This window comes from Trachypithecus francoisi, unplaced genomic scaffold (genome assembly GCF_009764315.1).
Source record: "Trachypithecus francoisi isolate TF-2019V2 unplaced genomic scaffold, Tfra_2.0 Lachesis_group20, whole genome shotgun sequence".
NCBI lineage: Eukaryota > Metazoa > Chordata > Mammalia > Primates > Cercopithecidae > Trachypithecus > Trachypithecus francoisi.
The window spans coordinates 14,834,760-14,853,956 of NW_022681466.1; the positions used below are offsets into that span (position 1 = coordinate 14,834,760).

Consider the following 19,197-nt stretch of genomic DNA (forward strand, 5'->3'; position numbering starts at 1 on the left):
GACAGTGCGGGTAGGGCTGGTGCTGCAGTGATGGGAGGGAGAGTAAATACCTTTACAGGCTTAGGTGCCTCTGACTACTTCTTTTTCTAAGCTTCACAGTTGTTTTTATTTTGTTTTGTTTTTTTCTTGAGACAAGGCCTTGCTCTGTAACCCAGGCTGGAGTGCGGTGGTGCAATCACAGCTGACTGCAGCCTCGACCTCCCATGCTCAAGCAATTCTCTCACTTCAACCTCTAGAGTAGCTAGAAACACAGGTGGCACCAACCTGCCCAGCTAATTCTTTTTTTTTTTTTTTTAATGGAGACGGGGTTTCATCATGTTGCCTAGCCTTGAGTGATCCTCCCACCTCAGCCTCCCAAAGTGCTAGGATTACAGGCATGAGTCACCATGCCCAACCTGGCTTCACATTTAAACCACACCATGGAGGGCAAGATAGGGTCATGGAAAGCAGAGGCAGGGATTTGTATGCTTGTGCGTACACGGACACAAAGCTGGGAGTATATCCCTGCCATGGTCTGGGGCTCAGGGTGGGGTCTAGTCTTGCATTTTCAGCTCTATTCGTGCTCTTCTCTTTGGGCAGTAGCTTCTAGATCAGGAGTGTCCGATCTTTTGGCTTCCCTGGGCCACCTTGGAAGGAGAAGAATTGTCTTGGGTTACACATAAAATACAGTAACACTAATGATAGCTGATGAGCTTCAAAAAAAAATCACAAAAATAATCTCATGATGTTTTTTGTTTTCTGTTTGTTTTTTGAGATAATGCCTCTCTCTCGCCCAGGCTGGAGTGCAGTGGCGCAATCTCGGCTCACTGCAACCTCCACCTCCCTGGTTCAAGTGATTCTTCTGCCTCAGCCTCCTGAGTAGCTGGGATTACAGGCGCCCACCACCATGACCAGCTAATTCTTGTATTTTTTGTAGAGATGGGGTTTTGCCATGTTGGCCAGGCTGGTTTTGAACTCCCAACCTTAAATGATCCACCCGCCTCGGCCTCCCAAAGTGCTGGGATTACAGGCATGAGTCACCACACCCAGCCAAAAATCTCGTAATGTTTTAAGACAATTTATGAATTTGTGTTGGGCCGCATTGAAAGCTGTCCTGGGCTGCATGTGGCCTATGGGCTGTGGGTTGGACAAGCTTCCTCTAAGTCATGTGACTCAGGATGGGGCCAGGGCCATGGAATAGACAAGCAGAGGCACCTCCCACCCCACACCCCCCCCCGCTTTTTTTTTTAACAGCTTTATTTGAGATAGAATTCAAATACATACAATTCACCTGTTTAAAGTATAATACTGTGTTTTTAGTATATTCATAGGGTTGTGTAATCATCACCACAGTCTAATTGTAGAACACTTCTATCCCCTATGGAAGAAACCTTCTGCCTATTAGCAATCACTCCCCAGCTCTCTCCATTCAACCCCTGGCCACCACTAATTTACTTTCTATCTTGATAGATTTGTCCATTCTTGCCATTTTATATAAATGAGATCATGTAATGTGTGACCTTTTGTGTCTGGCTTCCTTCATGTAGTATGTGTTTTTAACATTCATCCATATTGTCGTGTGTATGAATACTTCATTCCTTTTTATTGCTGAGTAATACCCCACTGTATATTCCACCATATGGCTAAGTCACTTTTTATGTATGGTTTCATCAATTGATGGACGTTTGGGTTATTTTCACTTTGGGCTATTATAAATAATGCTGCTGCAAATATTTGTGTATAAGTTTTTGTGTGGACATATGTTTTTAATTCTCCTGGATGCATAGCTAGGAATAGAATTTTTCAGATCATATGATAACTATGTTTAACCTTTTGAGGAACTGCCAAACTGTTTTCCAAAGCAGCCTGCCCCATTTTATATTCTCCACATCCCCACCAACAGTTGTTACTGTCTAGTTTTTTAAAAAATTATTATGATAGCCATCACAGTGCGTAAGAAGTGAGAGCTCATTGTGGTTCTGATTTACGTTTCCCTGACAGCTAATGAAGTTGAACACCTTTCCATGCGCTTATTGTCCACTTGTGTATCTTCTTTGGAGAAATGTCTATTCCAAACCTTTGGCCTTTCTAGAGTGCAGTGGCATGATCACAGCTCACTGCAGCCTCAACCTCCCAACCTCAAGTGATTATCCCACCTGAGCCTCCCAAGTAGCTGGGACTATAGGCATGCGCCACCATGACCAGCTAATTTTTTGTATTTTTTGTAGTGACGGGGTTTTGCGATGTTGCCAGGCTGCCCTCAAATTCCTGGACTCAAGCAGTTCTTCCGCCTCAACCTCTCAAAGTGCCGGGATTACAGGCATGAGCCACCACATTCAGCCTACCTTTGCCCATTTTTAAATTATGTTTTTGGTTTTTTTGAGACGAAGTCTCGTTCTTGGCCCCCGGGCTGGAGTGTGATGGCATGATCTTGGCTTACTGCAACCTCCGCCTCCCAGGATCAAGGGATTCTCCTGCCTCAGCCTCCTGAGTAGCAGGGATTACAGGCGCCTGCCACCATACCTGGCTAATTTTTGTATTTTTGTAGAGACGGGATTTCACCATGTTGGCCAGGCTGGTCTTGAACGCCTGACCTCAGGTGATCCATCTGACTTGGCCTCCCAAAGTGCTGGGATTACAGGTGTGAGCCACTGCACCCAGCCAAATTATGTTATCTTCTTATTGTTGAGTTATAATAGTACTTTTTTCTTTCTTTCTTTCTTTTTTTTTGAGACAGAGTCTTGCTCTGTCTCAAGGCTGGAGTGGAGTGGCATGATCTCAGCTCACTGCAGCCACAACTTCCTGGGCTCAGGTGATCCTCCCGCCTTAGCCTCCTGAGTAGCTGGAACTATAGCCTCACACCACCATGCCCAGCTAGTTTTTTTGTGTTTTTTATAGAGTAGAGGTTTCACCATGTTGCCCAGGCTAGTTCTTTAAACCGTGTATATTCTGGATACTAGACCCTTACCAGATACATGATTTACAAATATTTTCCCCCATTCTGCAGGTTGTCTGTTCACTCTTTTCATGGTATTTTTGGCAGCATAAAAGCTTTACTTTTGATGTAGTCCAATTTATCTAATTGTGCTTTTGGTGTTCTATCTAAGTACCCATTACCTAATCCAAGGTCACAAAGATTTACTTCCATGATTTCTTCTAAGAATGTTATCAGTTTAGCTCTTACAAGTGAGTCTGTGGTCCATCTTGAGTTAACTTTTGTGTATGAAGGATGTAGATACCCAGTAGAGCCAGCACCATTTGTTGAAAAGGCCATCCTTTCCCCATTGAATTGCCGCACTTTCTCCTTTAAAATTTTTTTGAGGAATGATGTATCTAAAGTACCAGATCTTCAGGGTCCAAGTGTCCACCTTGGTGAGTATTTACATACGATGTGCACCCTGTGACCACCATCTAGATCAAGATACAGAATGTGTCTAGTCCTCTAGCCCACCAGAGGCTCTTGCGTACCTTCTCCCAGTCATTGCGCACCTTGAAATCCACTATTCTGACTTCTAGCATGGTGCATTAGTTTTTCCTGTTGTAGAACTTCATGCCTATAAATGGAATTGTGCAGTATGTATTCTTTTGTGTCTGGTTTCTTTCGCTGAACACTACATCTGTGAGCTTCAACTGTACATATAGCATGAGGCTGCAGTTCATTCTTTTCCATGGTTCTGTAGTAGTACTCCATTGTAAAAATACATCGCACCCTATTATCCATTCTGTTAATGGACATTTGGGTTGTTTCCAGGTTTTGACTATTATGAAGACAACTGTAGTGAACATTCTTGTACATGCTTTTGGAGATCCTCGGTGCTTATTTCTGTGGATATCTATATCTGGGAATGGAATTGCTAGGTCCTTGGGTGGCATATGTTTAACTTTAATAGATGCTACCACCAAACAGTTTCCTAAAGTGTCTGTGCTAATTTATACTCATATTGACAACAAATGAGCATTCTAGTTGCTCTTTATCCTGGCCAATGGTGTTACCAATCTTTTTAATTTTAGCCACTCTGGTAGATGTGTAGTGGTTTTAATTTTCATTTCCTTGATGACTAAAGATGATACCTTTTCATTTGCTTATTGGTCAGTCAATCCTCTTTTATAGAATGTCTGTCCAAGTTGTCATCCTGGTCTTAAATTGAGTTGTATGTGTATGTGTTGATTTGTAGGAGCTCTTTATTTATTACAGATATGTCTTTTATTGGAGAAAAACAGTATCTATATCAAGTATCTTTTTCTAGTCTATAGGGCTTGACTTTTAAACCTCCTAATGGTATGTTTATTGAACAGAGATTCTTTCAATGATGTGCAGTTTATCAGTCTTTTTGTTTATGGTTTGCTTGGTTTTCATCCCATTTAAGAGATATTCATCTCCCCCAAGGATCTGAAGGTATTTGCCTGTGTTATCTTCTAGAAGCTTTAGTGATTTATCTTTCACAATTAGGTTTATGATCTTTCTGGGATTTTTGTGTATGGTATGAGTTAGAAGTCAAAGCTCATATTTTTCCATATGGATATCTGATTGGCCTCACTCTGTTTCTTGAATATGACCATTTAAATCACAAAACTGTCAGTGTGTGGGTCAGACTCTTCGTATTTGCTGTTCTGAAGATGCTTTAGTACATCCTGAAGATTTACTTCCTGAAAATGAATGCTCTAGGACCCTGAAGGTTGCGACTGTGTACCTGCCAACTCAAGCTAAAGGCTGAAGAGGAAAGCTCTGCAGCCCCTGCCTCGAGCTGGAGGCAGAGTGATGTCTGCTGGGGATGCAGGCTGCGCGCCCCACAGGGCTCCAGAGTGTCACTAACCATGTTGAGTTCACTCCTGCCCAGGGTCTAGCTTCTGCTTTGCTGACTCAGGCATCTTATTTTGCCAGGGCCTCAAAGCTGATGGGACAGGATAGCATCTTTGCTCACTAAGCTCTGACCCACCGGCCTCCTTGCAGCTCTGTAGTCCAAGCGAGCTCCTTGCAACATCAGGCTTCTTTTTAAAAAAAATTTTTTTTTGAGGCAGAGTCTCACTGTGTCACCCAGGCTGAAGTACAGTGGTGCAGTCTCAGCTTACTGAAACCTCCGCCTCCCAGAGAACTCACACTGCTCTCTGGGAGTTAAACTGAAACGAACTCACAAACCCCAGATTCTCCTGCCTCAGCCTCCCAAGTAGCTGGGATTACAGATGCCTACTACCAGGCCCAGCTAATGTTTGTATTTTTAGTAGAGATAGGGTTTCAGCATGTTGGCCAGGCTGGTCTCAAACTCCTGACCTCAAGTGATCTGCCCGCCTTGGCCTCTCAAAGTGCTGGGATTACAGGCGTGAGCCACCGTGCCCGGCCCAGCCTCAGTCTTTTACATTTGCTATTCCTTCTTTCCCGACTCACTTCATTATTGTCTCAACCTTCCCTGACTGGACCCCTGTAGCTCAAAGGCACTATCCCCAGTGACTCTCTGTCCCATTCATCTGCTTGACTTCACTTATAACACTCATCACTATGTGCAATTACAATATATTATCTCTTTGTCTCCTTGTTTATTTTCTATCTTCCTTACTAGAATATTAGCTCTATGATACAGAGCACCAGGCCTGTTCACTTCTGTATTGTCAGCACCAAGCACTGTACCTAGAAGAGAGCAGGCATCGATGAAGAACTATTGTTCTTGAACTCACAAGAGACTCTTGAGATGCCAACTCCTAAGTTTATTTTGTTCCCCCATCCTAGCTATAAGGCTGTTTGGAATGATTCTTTTTCTTGGTATCTCCAGCAACTACCTGGCCCAGAATCATATAAGATGAGTGAATAAATCATGACCATCCCAATGTCTTTAATATAAAATAACAAAGGTAGGTCAAGGGGATTGGAAGGAAGGAGACAAATGTGAAATTATGGACATTCAGACTGGGCATGATAGCTCACACCTCTAATCCTAGCACTTTGGGAGGCCAAAGTGGGTCATCAAAGTGTACCATCGAGTGGACAGGGTGGTCAGGTTGGTGTGATCATGGCAGGCTCTGCTTCTATGCCAGCTACAGGGGACTCTGATCGCTGGAGGTTGCTTAGGACATCTAAGCACTTGGTGCTGAGTCTGATGTGAGAATCTCAGATCCTGCCCCCGTCCTGTGTCTGTCTCACAGGGAAGTTGTGGATTCATTCACTGCTCATTCAGTAGGTAGTCACCAGGCACCAGTCACTGGCACCACCAGTCACCTAGCTCGCGTGGGCCTGCTGGGCTCCTGGCCTGTGGACTGTGCCAGGCTGTGCCCTGCATGTCTGCCCCTGTGGTCCTCATCTTTCTATGCTTCTATCAATTAGCCACATGCTTTTTATTTGATGTTATTTTGGGGGAGATATTGAGGTCACCTATCAAGTTTTGTAGTGTAGAGACCCATTCAGTCTTTCTTTTAAAAACATTTATTTTTATTTTTATTTTTTTATTTTTTATTTTTTTGAGACAGAGTCTCGCTTCGCTCTGTCGCCCAGGCTGGAGTGCAGTGGCCAGATCTCAGCTCACTGCAAGCTCCGCCTCCCGGGTTTACGCCATTCTCCTGCCTCAGCCTCCCGAGTAGCTGGGACTACAGGCGCCCGCCACCTCTCCCGGCTAGTTTTTTGTATTTTTTTAGTAGAGACGGGGTTTCACCGTGTTAGCCAGGATGGTCTCGATCTCCTGACGTCGTGATCCGCCCGTCTCGGCCTCCCAAAGTGCTGGGATTACAGGCTTGAGCCACCGCGCCTGGCCTAAAAACATATATTTTTAATTCATTGAACCCAAACCACCTACTATAAGCCAAGCACCATGTTAGGTGGTAGGGGTGGAGTGATACAACAGGACAGACAAAGGCCCTTCAGGGACAGACATTAGATTAGACAAATGATTATCCAAATCATAATTACACTTGTGCTAAGCACTGGGAAGGAGAGGTGCAGGGAATGGGGGCTCTCAAGGGTGACGCATGTCTGGGATCTGGGGGTTGTGAGTTCATTTCAGTTTCACTTCCAGAGGGCAGTGTGAGTTCTAGGACTTGGTCTTAATCACTGTCTCCATGGACCACCCATGGTATGTGGTTCCCCTCCCACAGTTATGAGTACAGGCAGTTCATTTGCCTGGCATAATGAGGACAGGCTGGACAAAGTCTCATCCTTCTGAAAGTGGCCCAGGGACCTTGCGTCTCACTCCTCAGCCACACTCCTCATGGGGATTCAGCTGTTGTATATGGTGTCATGAACCCTTTAGTAATGCAAGGTGGCATTTCTCTGTCTTGGGTCCCTGGTGGCAGTTGCAGCTCTGGTATAAATCCTTAGTCGGTGATGATTTCCTTCCACTGTAAAGGATGGGGTGCTGGCCAGAATGGACCCTGCCTGAGTGAGCAGGTTGTAGGACGGTGGTGGGAAAAAAGGAGAGAAGGGGGCCGGGTGCAGTGGCTCACGCCTATAATCCCAGCACTTTGGGAGGCTGAGGCAGGTGGATCACCTGAGGTCAGGAGTTTGAGACCAGCCTGACCAATATGGTGAAACCCCGTCTCTACTAAAAATACAAAAATCAGCCGGGCGTAATGGCATGAGCCTGTTATCCCAGCTACTCAGGAGGCTGAGGCAGGAGAATCACTTGAACCTGAGAGGCAAAGGTTGCAGTGAGCCCACATCATGCCACTGCGACCCAGTCTGGGCAACAGAGTAAGACTCCATCTCTGAAAGAAAAAAAGGAGAGGAGAGAAACAGTGGTGTTCATGCATGCACTCTCTCTCACACCCTCTCCCCCTCCCCACCCACCTGGGGCCAGGAGCACACAGCCTCAGAGCTCTGTCCAGGCCCATGTGCAGAAACTCCGAGGAACCTACATTTCCACTGTTTTTCCCAGTTGCTTAAGAGAGTAAAAGGTGTTCCCTAGTTTCATTTCCTGGCAGCTGTGCTCAGTGGACTGTGTCTGAACATTTCCTAGTAGTCTCTTTCCTCAAAGGAGAGAGAAGCCCTCCCCAGTGAATGTCCATAAACCCTTTTTTTTTTTTTTTCGAGATAGACTCTTGCTTTGTTGCCCAGGTGGGAGTGCAATATCTCCATCCATCTCGGCTCACTGCAACCTCTGCCTCCGGGGCTCAAGCAATTCTTGTGCCTCAGCCTCCCGAGTAGCTAAGATTACAGGCATGCACCACAATGCCCAGCTAATTTTTGTATTTTTAGTAGAGACAAGGTTTTGCCATGTTGGCCAGGCTGGTCTCAAACTTCTGGTCTCAAGCAGTTTTCCCACCTCAGCCTCCCAGAGTGCTGGGATTACAGGCATGATCCATCACGCCCATCCTGAATGTCCACAATCTTAAAATTTACATTTGTCTCCTTCCTTCCAGCCCACTTGACCCACCTTTGTTATTTTATGTTATAGACATTGGGATGGTCATTATTTATACCCTCATCTTGTATGACTCTGGGCCAGGCACTTGCTGGAGATATCAAGAAAACCATTCCAAACAGCCTTATAGGTGCTAGAATGAGGGTAAGCACAGAATACTGTGGGATCCCCTAACCCAGCTAGGGGGTGGGAAGGGGTAGAGGCTGGGGAAAGGTGAGAGAAGCTTCCAGGTAGAGGTGATGGATGTCTCCTGAGCTGAGTCTTCAGGGACAGTGCCCTCTCCCGCCAGAGGCTGGAGATCACACAACTTCCCAGGTATATGTGAGGCTGCCAGGACAGCCACATGGTTGCTGGGGAGCTGTTTCTTCTACCCATTTTCCTCAGGGAGGTCCCCCAGGTCTTGATGACCTAGGCAGGCTTTGCTCAGAATCTAGTGTTGTGGATGGTCCCCAGTGGCTGCCCTGACTGACACATCATCTGTCACTGGCAGAGGGAAGCACCTGCCAGTTCTGAAGGCCCCATGGAGGAGTCTCTGGGGACCTAGTTCTGTGAGCCACCCCCCAAGTCGCCTGAGTCAAAACTTGCCACCCTTGGCTTGAGGAGTTGTATAGCATCTGAGTGGATCCAACTGTCCAAAGCAACCCTTCCCTGTTTACAAAGCAGGGAGCGCAATCTTGATTCAGGGACTGGAAATAGCGATGTCAGGGTGAGGTTAGTGGCACTTAACAAAACAGTAGGGCTGTTCCCACTGTGTGACTCATTTCCTCTGTGTACACTGACACTTAGAGTGGCCCAGCCAGCTTCCTTGCCTCTGCCCTTCCATGTTGAGGCACAGAAAGCCAGGGAGGACTTGAAATACTGGAGAAAAGAAACCGGAATCCTCTCCCACAAGCCTACTCACCCCAGATGCTCCCCGCAACCCCATCTCCCCCAGCCAGTGAGCAGCTTCAGATTCAAAAGAGAACAACGAAGGGAAGGGGCAGGACCTGGCTGCCTGGGGTCGTAGGGGCCTGCCCAGAGGTGGGCGGCAGAGGCAGAGGTGGCCAATGAGCACCCTGAGGCCTGCTCGCCAGGCCTCCCTCATCTCAACCCAAAAGCAGGACTGACAAACCCTAAAGCAGGCCTGGGCCCTATGTGCTGGGACAGCTGGATACCCACATGCAAAATAATAACACCCCTTCCTAACACCTTACACAAAAACTAACCCGAAATGAATCAGAAACCTAAATGTAAGAGCTAAAACTATACAGCTCTTGGCAGAAAACACAGAAGTAAATCTTTGTAATACTGACTTAGGCAATGATTTTTTAAGATACAACACCAGAAGCATAAACAACAACAAAAATAGATAAACTAGACTTCATCAAAACTAACAACTTATGTGCTCCAGAGGGCACACCATCCAGAAAGTGAAACGACACCTCACAGAATGGGGGAAATTATTTGCAAATCATAAATCTGGTAAGGGTCTCATATTCAGAATATATAAAGCACCTTACAACTTGTATTAGTTCCTAGGGCCGCCATAACAAAGTACCATACACAGGATGGTTTAAAACAACAGACATTGCTGGGCAGGTGGCTCTTGCCTGTGACTTCAGCACTTTGAGAGGTAAAGGTGGGCGGATCACTTGAGTCCAGGAGTTCAAGACCAGCCTGGCCAACATGGTGAAAGCCCATCTCTACTAAAAATATAACAAATTTGCTGGACGTGCTGGTGCTTGCCTGTAGTCTCAGCTACTCCGTGGGGCTAAAGCAGGAGGATTGCTTGAGCCTGGGCAGTCAAGGCTGCAATGAGCCCTGATTGTGCCACTGTACTCCAGCCTGGGCAAAGAGTGAGACCCTGCCTCAAAACACAACAGGCCAGGCATGGTGGCTCACACCTATAATCCCAGCACTTTGGAAGGCTGAGGCAAGTGGATCACCTGAGGTCAGGAGTTCAAGACCAACCTGGCCAACATGGCGAAACCTTGTCTCTACTAGAAATACAAAAATTAGCTGGATGCAGTGGCGGGCACCTGTAATCCCAGCTACTTGTGAGGCCAAGGCAGGAGAATTGCTTGAACCTGGGAGGCGGAGGTTGCAGTGAGCTGAGATTGCACCGTTACACTCCAGCCTGGGCGACAGAGTGAGGCTGTGTCTCAAAAACAAAACAAAACTGATATTTATTCTCTGATAGTTCTGGAGGCTCCTTCTGGAGAGTCTAAGGAAGAATCTGTTCCCGCCTTTCTTCTGGGTGTTGGCGTTGCGGGCGCTCATTTGCATTCCTTAGTTTGTAGACATGTCACTCTGGTCTCCCCTCTGCTGTCACACACGTTCATCCTCTGTATTTCTGTCTCCACTTGGTGTTCTCCTCTCTTCATGTATCTTTTCTCCTCCTCTTATAAGGACATCAATCACACTAGATGAACAGCCCATTCTACTCCAACATGACCTCATCTTAACTAATTACTTCTGCAAAGACTATTTCCAAAAAAGGTCACATTCTGAGGTACTGGGGGGTAGGGTTTCAACATGTCCTTTTGTGGGGGGTCACAGTTCAACCCACAACACACTCAGCAACAAAAAGACAGCCCCATTTTAAGACAGACAATGGATTTGAGTTAGATTTGAATGGATTTGAATATATTCCTCAACGAGAGAAATTGGAACCCTCATACATTGCTGATGGGAATATAAAATGGTGCAGCTACTTTGGAAAAGAGCTTGGTAGTTCCTCAAGAAGGGAAACATAGAGTTACACATGATCCAGCAAGTCTACTCCTAAGTATATACCCAAGACAATGAAACATGTTTACACAAAAACTTGTGTATAAGTGATCATAGCAGCACTATTCATAATAGACAAAAAGTAGAAATAACCCAAATGTCTATCAGCCAATGAGTGAATAAGCCAAATGTGGTGGATCCAGACAATGGAATATTATTTGGCAATAAAAAGGAATGAACACTTATACATGCTTATATAACATGGATGCACCTTGAAAACCTTCCACTAAGAGAAAGAAGCCAGGCACAAAAGGTCACGTGTCACAAGTTCCATCTATATGAGATGTCCAGAACAGGTAGATGTGTAGGGACTGAAAGTAGATGAGTGGGTGCCTAGAGCTGAGAGTGGCCAGGGGAAATGGGGATGACGGCTAATGGGTATGGGGTTTCCTTTTTGGGTGAGGAAAATTTGCTAAACTTAGATGGTGCGATGATTGCACAACTCTGTGACTAAGCCAAAATAATTGAATTGGACACTTTTTAATTTTTTTTTTAGAGATGGGGTCTCATTCTGTTGCCTAGGCTGCGACCAGGCTGCATGGCTCACTGCAGCCTTGACTTCCCCAGCTCAAGCGATTCTCCTGCTTCAGTCTCCTCAGTAGCTGAGACTACAGGTGTGTGCCATCACACCCAGCTAGTTATTTTTTGTAGAGATAGGTTCTCACTATGTTGCCCAGATTGGTCTCAAACTCCTGGGCTCAGGTGATCCTCTCGCCTCGGCCTCCCAAAGTGCTGCGGTTACAGGTATAAGCCACCATGGCTGGCCGAATTACATACTTTAAGTGGGTTAATTTTATGATATATGAGCCATGTCTAGACAAAGACTTTAAAAAAAAAAAAAAAAACTTCAGGCTGGGCATGGTGGCTCATGCCTGTAATCCCAGCACTTTGGGAGGCTGAGGCGGGTGGCTCACCTGAAGTCAGGAGTTCTAGATCAGCCTGGCCAACATGATGAAACCCTGTCTCTACTAAAAATACAAAAATTAGCTGGGCATGGTGGTGGGCGCCTGTAATCCTAGCTACTCGGGAGGCAGAGGCAGGAGAATCGCTTGAACCCAGGAGTCAGAGGTTGCAGTGAGCCGAGGTTGCACCATTGCACTCCAGCCTGGGCAACAGAGCGAGACCCCGTCTCAAAACAAAAAAACAAAAAAACTTTAAAACAAACAACTGCTGTCTTCTTTCCCAACAGAAAAACAAGAGCTGGATCTCAGAAGATGACTTCTACCGGCCTTCCCAGGAGCAACCCCTGGAGATTGCTTCAGACCACCCAATAGCTTCTTCCAGGGGGACTCCAGAGTCAAGGCCTGGTCTCCACAGGCATTTTTCTCAAGGACCAAGAAAAAGCTGCTCCCTGGGGGCATTAGACCAAGCGTGTGTACCTTCCCCAGGAAGAAGGCAAGCCCAGGCAGCCCCATCCCAGGGGCATAAGAGCTTCCGGGTTGTACACCGGAGACAGATGGGTAGGTTAATAGGAGGGTCCTGGGTGGGTCCCATCTGCAGGGACCAGGTCTTTCAGAAGGCAGCTCTGAAGTCCTGTTTTCCATTGCTAAAGAGGTAGTGTGTTCCCACAAGTATTATAAAACCTCATTCCAGAATGCCATCATAATCATGCTCATTCAGGGAAGCATTTCAGGAAAAGGACTATATTGTCTCAAAACTGCCTACAGAGGACAAAAATACTGTTTCACCAGTCAAATAGGAAAATATTTTCCCTGAAAACTATGCAATTTATGATTATAGAAAACTCTTGATTCCACCTATAGCTCAGAGCACATCCGGCTCCATGAAGCCCCAGGTGTTTTAACTGGTCCTTCCAAAGGTGTTTACCCTCAGTAGTTGGTTTATGTAACAGCTCTGGGCGGCTTAATCAAATCTGCTATTTGTTTTGTTTGTTTATTTGTTTTGAGATGGAGTCTCCCTTTGTCACCCAGGCTGGAGTGCAGTGGCGTGATCTCTGCTCACTGCAACCTCAGCCTCCTGGGTTCAAGCAATTCTCCTGTCTCAGCCTCCCAAGTAGCTGGGATTACAGGCACCTGCTACCATGCCCAGCTAAGTTTTGCTTTTTTTTGAGGCAGAGTTTCGCTCTTGTTACCCAGGATGGAGTGCAATGATGTGATATCAGCTCACCACAACCTCCGCTTCCCAGGTTCAAGCAATTCTTCTGCCTCAGCCACCCGAGTAGCTGGGATTACAGGCACCCGCTACCATGCCCAGCTAATTTTTGCTTTTTTTTTTTTTTGAGGCAGAGTTTCGCTCTTGTTACCCAGGCTGGAGTGCAACGATGTGATATCAGCTCACCACAACCTCCGCTTCCCAGGTTCAAGCAATTCTTCTGCCTCAGCCACCCGAGTAGCTGGGATTACAGGCATGAGCCACCACACCCAGCTCATTTTGTATTTTTAGTAGAGATGGGGTTTCTCCGTGTTGGTCAGGCTGGTCTCGAACTCCTGACCTCCGGTGATCTGCCCGCCTTGGCCTCCTAAAATGCTGGGATTACAGGCATGAGCCCCTGTGCCTGGCCAATTTTTGCAATTTTAATAGAGATGGTGTTTCGTTATGTTGGCCAGGCTGGAGGATCTGCTATTTGTTTAAGGTCCTCCAGTGCTTCCTTTCTTTTTTTTTTCTTTGAGATGGAGTCTTACTCTGTCGCCCAGGCTGGAGTGCAGTGACACGATCTCGGCTCACTACAACCTCCGCCTCCTGGGTTCAAGCTATTCTCCTGCCTCAGCCTCCCAAGTAGCTGGGACTACAGGCACCCACCACCACACCTGGCTAATTTTTGTATTTTTAGTAGAGATGGGGTTTCACTATATTGGCCAGGCTGGTCTCGATCTCCTGACCTTGTGATCCACCTGCCTCGGCCTCCCAAAGTGCTGGGGTTACAGGCGTGAGCCACCGCGTCCAGCCAAGACCAACAGTTTTGATGCCTCTTCAAACAGGTTTTCTGTAAAGGGACCCGAGAAACATGGTGGTCATTAGGGAAGGGCGTGGAGACGAGAGGTGCTTCTAAAGATGGGAGAAATGACAGTGTGCATGTGTGCCAATAGGAGTCACCCAATAGAGAAACAAGGAAACAGCAACAGAGGAGAGAGGGACTGCTCCTTGTCCTTGAGGAGGTTGCAGAAGGAGAGACCTCCTGCACAAATGGAGGGGTTGGCCTCACACAGAAAGAAGCACACGTGGTTCATTCCTGGCAGCAGGAGGGAGGGCGTGGGTGTAGGGAACAGGGTGTGTGGAGGTGATCTTTTGGGTGCTTTTATTTTCTCAGTGAAATACAGGACGCAAGAGCAGCAGTGGAGGTGTGAATGGAGATGTTCCTATCCAGCTTTCAGGGTCCCATGTGATAGTGCCCCGTGGCTGGCCTGTGTTCTGGGGACAGTCACTGTCCACACGCACTGTAGGGCATCAGGCAGCAGAGGCTGCCTTGGGCAGGACAGAGACAGGCCCACCAACTAATGTGCTTTTTGCCTCTGCCTCCAGGCCTGTCCAACCCGTTCCGGGGTCTCATGAAGCTAGGTACCGTGGAGCGGCGGGGGGCAATGGGCATCTGGAAGGAGCTCTTCTGTGAGCTCTCCCCGCTGGAGTTCCGCCTCTACCTGAGCAACGAGGAGCGCACCTGTGTGGAGAACTGCTCCCTCCTGCGCTGTGAGTCTGTGGGGCCGGCCCACAGTGACGGGCGCTTCGAGCTGGTCTTCTCTGGCAAGAAGTTGACCCTGCGCACCTCTTCCCAGGATGAAGCCGAGGACTGGCTGGACCGGGTGCGGGAGGCCCTGCAGAAGGTCCGGCCTCAGCAGGAGGATGAGTGGGTGAACGTGCAGTACCCAGACCAGCCTGAGGACCCCCCCGAGGTGCCCCAGGGCTGCCCCTCTCCCTCAGACCTGCTGTCGGAGCCCGCAGCCCTCCAGGGCACTCAGTTTGACTGGTCGTCCGCCCAGGTTCCAGAGCCAGATGCCATCAAGGAGTCCCTGCTGTACCTGTACATGGACAGGACCTGGATGCCCTATATCTTTTCCCTGTCCTTGGAGGCTCTGAAATGTTTCCGCATCAGGAACAATGAGAAGATGCTGAGTGACAGCCATGGCGTGGAGACCATCCGGGACATCCTGCCAGACACAAGCCTTGGGGGCCCGTCCTTCTTCAAAATTATCACGGCCAAGGCCGTCCTGAAGCTGCAGGCCGGGAACGCCGAGGAGGCCGCCCTGTGGAGGGACCTGGTCCGCAAAGTCCTCGCATCTTACTTGGAGACGGCCGAGGAGGCGGTGACCCTGGGCGGGAGCCTGGATGAAAACTGTCAGGAGGTTCTGAAATTTGCCACCCGGGAAAACGGCTTCCTGCTGCAGTACCTGGTGGCCATCCCCATGGAGAAAGGCCTTGACTCCCAAGGCTGCTTCTGCGCAGGTGCCGACTTGCTCCGCTGCCACCCCCAGCCTGCCAGCCTCACTCCGCCTCCTGCGGATTCTTGATTTAGGCTCCCCACCCTTCTGCCTCCCTGCAAATGCCCCCATCCTTCCCCTAGGGATGAGGCCACAGATGAGGCTTGCCCTGCAGCTTCTGCTCCTCCCCAGCCCCCGCTGGGGCCAGTGCTCCGCTCATAGGCAGTCGGCCCTGCTCACCCATCCCTCTCCTGCCACCTCCCACTGATGGTCAGCAGGCTGGCCACTCACTGCGCTGCTCAGGGAGTCCCAGCCCACTTCATTTTCTTCTTGCTCTACTATCCTGTTCTTTCAGAGCAGGGGCATGGTATGCTTCCAAATATTTCTGCTGCTTTTATAAGTGTACACCCTTTTTTTTAAATTACAAAAATGGGCTGGTGCTATTCAGTGCTGCCCAATAGAACTGTGATGATGAAAATTTCCTAGATCTGTGTGTCCAGTGCCATAGCTGTGAGACACATGGTGCTACCAGGTGCTTAAAGTGTGGCTAGTGTGGTTAGGCAATTGAATTTTCCATTTAAATTCATTTACATTTAAAGGGGGCACACGGGGCTCTTGGCTGCTGTGTTGAGCGCTGGATATATTGTTCTGCAACTTGGTTTTTTCCTACACTGTGGATGTTATTCCAAGTCAGTACATCTGCTATGTCTTCCTCATCATCAAATCTAATACTTCTGTGCTGGGTACTGGGCCAGCTGCTTTATTTGGATTATCTCATTTAAGTCTCATAACAACCCTGTAGAGATAGGTGCTACTATTATCACCTCTGTTGATAGGGGAGGACACTGAAGCACAGAGCTGGTAAGTACCTGGTTGGTGTCTGCCAGTAAGCTCAGACAGCTAGTAAGTGGCAGAGGCAGAATTTTCCTTTTTTGTTTGTTTGTTCGTTTTAGTAGAGATGGGGTCTCCCCATGTTGCTCAAGCTGGTCTTGAACTCCTCGGCTCAAGTGATCCTCCTGCTTCAGCCTCCCAAAGTGTGGGATTACAGGTGTCAGCAACCATGCCTGGCCAGAGGCAGAATTGGGACCTTGACCGTCAGGCCCCAGAGCCTGTCCTCATAGGCAGGACCCTAGAGGGCATCCCTAGGGTATTATTCAAGGGTGCGTGACATCCCCCTGCCCACATTCCATTGTTAGCTCCTCCCACTGCCCCCACCATCCAGGGGCAGATGGCGTCCCATCACCATGGGACCCTCAGGTGACCTGTGAGGGGGTTGCCCTGCTGCAGAAGGCCAGAGCAAGAAGCTGAGCCTTGGTTTGGGAGCTGTCCTGTTGGCGCAGACTGGAGGGAAGCCTGCTTCAAGCTTCTGAAAGGAAGTGGTCTGCGGTTGGCCCCAGGAGGATGGGAGAAGCTAGGCAGAACAGAGCTTCCTGCAGAAAACACCTGCAAGCCTCACTTGGCCTCTCCCCCTCCTGCCCCAGCACTCACATTTTGCTCTTCAGCCTGTGGGGGCCAGGCTCTGAGGGGGCCGGGACTCCAGGGCTTGCGAGAAAGGGTTTCTCGCCTGTGGGTGTGAATGCTGCAGGGGTAACTCTCACCATGGCTGCCACCCACCAGCAGGTGGGACTGTGCCACCAGGGAGTTTGGGTTTCCTTTCTACCCAGCAGGCATGGCTCAGTGGCAGACACCAACCACTGGCATCTGGGTTGTATTTCATAATTTGCAGGGTACTTGCAGAACCTTGTCTCATTTAAGCTTTGTAATAACCCCACAGAATAGCTGGTAGTGACTGAATTTTACAGTCACTCAAATGGAGCTTTGAGAAATGAGATGAAGGTCAAGGTGAGGCAGCTGGTGAGCAACACAGCCCGCCCTATGGTCTCAAGGCCCTGGGGACCCTTCTGCCTGCCCCTGGAGGAGTCGACACATGTTCAGAATTTGAGTCAGGGCCTCTGCTTTTTGCCCAGGGCACACCCCACCCCCATTCCCACTGGCCCCAGCTGTGGAGACGCCTCCAACAAGGGGGCCGAAGCCAGTCCTGCCCCACAGTCCCGAGGCATCCAACACTATGTGGACTCCCCTGCCCCCTGCTGGCTGCCCATCCACTCCCTGTTGCCATCCCCGACCCCAGTCCCTGCCCCCCAGCTGCTTCGCTGCTCGCCACAGCCCCTACTCTGCTGCTTCCATTCTGGGGCCCGAGTGGAGGGGTGGACCTAGAGGAGGCTGGCATTGCCAAGCCAGCAGTGGGGACACTGGACACAGGCAGCAAGGAGTAATGGAGCAGAACGCAGGCTCTGGAACCAGCCAAACCCAGATCTGAATGCCGGCCACGCCACTTCATCACTATGTGACCAGACAGATTTCCTAACCTCTCTGAGCATCCATTTCTTCAGCTGTAAAATGATTGTTCTTACAGTGTGTTGTTGTAAAGATTAGTTAGTAGGGGAGTTCTGAGTGGTGGAAATATGAGTGGTTATTCTTGTGTTTGTACCTACCTTTAAAAACAAAATTAGCAGATCCTTTCCACCACAGCAGCTCCCAAGTTACTAGGAGCTGACTCTGGCCACACCACTCACTCTCTACCCATCTCCCCAGGCTGCTCCCGGCAGATCGGCTTCTCCTTTGTACGACCCAAGCTCTGTGCCTTCTCTGGCCTCTATTACTGTGACATCTGCCACCAAGACGATGCCTCAGTGATTCCGGCCAGGATCATCCACAACTGGGACCTCACCAAGCGCCCGGTAAGTCTCAAGCCCAGCCTGTCACAGCCATTCAGGGCTGCTGAGGGACAGAGGGGTGTTCACTCCTCTTTGCTGCTGCTGTTCATCTGTTTAGAGGAGTTTGGTTCCTCTAAACAAGGGAAGCTGGGGTCACTGGTTCAGGCACTGATGTGGGGGAGCTAACCAAGAGAAAAGCTTGGTGCCTGTCCACAGCCCTGGGCAGAGCTGTGTCGGTGGCTGTCTTAGTCCCCAGGAGGGAGTCTGAGGATGGTTTCCTGAAGCTACAAACATAACTGCTTAAGGTACCAGCAGATAAATGTTAGATAGATAGATAGATAGATAGATAGATGGATAGATAGATAGATAGATGGATAGATAGATAGATAGAAAGAAAGAATAGATAGAATAGATTAGATAGGTAGATGGATGCATGGCTAGGTGGGTGGGCAGGTAGGTAGGTGGATGAGCAGGTGGCTAGGTGGATGGTTAGGTGGATGGGCAGGTAGGTAGGTGGATGAGCAGGTGGCTAGGTGGATGGCTAGGTGGGTGGGCAGGTAGGTAGGTGGATGAGCAAGTGGCTACATGGATGGGTAGGTGAATGGTGGATGGGTTGATGGGTAGGTAGTTGGGTAGATTGGTGAATGGGTGGATAGGTAGGTGGATGGGTGCCTGGGTAGGCAGATGGGTAAATGGTTAGGTGGATGAGTGGATGGGCTGGTGGGTAGGTGGATGGGTAGGTAGATGGGTAGATGGGTAGGTGAATGGGTAGATGGGTAGACGGTGGGTATATGGCTGGGTGGATGGGTGAATACGTAGGTGGATGGGTAGATGGGCTGGCCAGCGAGCTGGCTATACCTTGGAGCAGTCATCCTTGCCTTTGCCAACCCTATGAGGCCCAGATGACTGCACCCCCCTGCAGGCCCTGCATGGGCATATTTATTTCATGTTTGAAAAGCACTTTTTCTGTGGCTCCCCCCATTATTAAGAGAATACATGGTTATTGTTTAACATTTT

The 19,197-nt window shown here is 48.6% G+C and overlaps 1 protein-coding gene across 4 annotated transcripts in view; it reads left to right on the forward strand.

The window, feature by feature from the left end:
• Nucleotides 1-19,197, forward strand: part of LOC117066849 (pleckstrin homology domain-containing family M member 1) — a 54,899-nt gene that overhangs the window by 23,758 nt on the left and 11,944 nt on the right. For all 4 annotated transcript variants that reach the window (XR_004430523.1, XM_033182648.1, XM_033182647.1 and 1 more), the window contains exons 6-8: nt 12,280-12,550; nt 14,571-15,488; nt 18,059-18,204. Coding sequence is in view for 3 of the 4 variants with exons in the window: in XM_033182648.1 (XP_033038539.1) it covers nt 12,280-12,550; nt 14,571-15,488; nt 18,059-18,204 (1,335 nt within the window). In the remaining variant the exon portion in view is untranslated. The remainder of the gene's footprint in view (nt 1-12,279; nt 12,551-14,570; nt 15,489-18,058; nt 18,205-19,197) is intronic.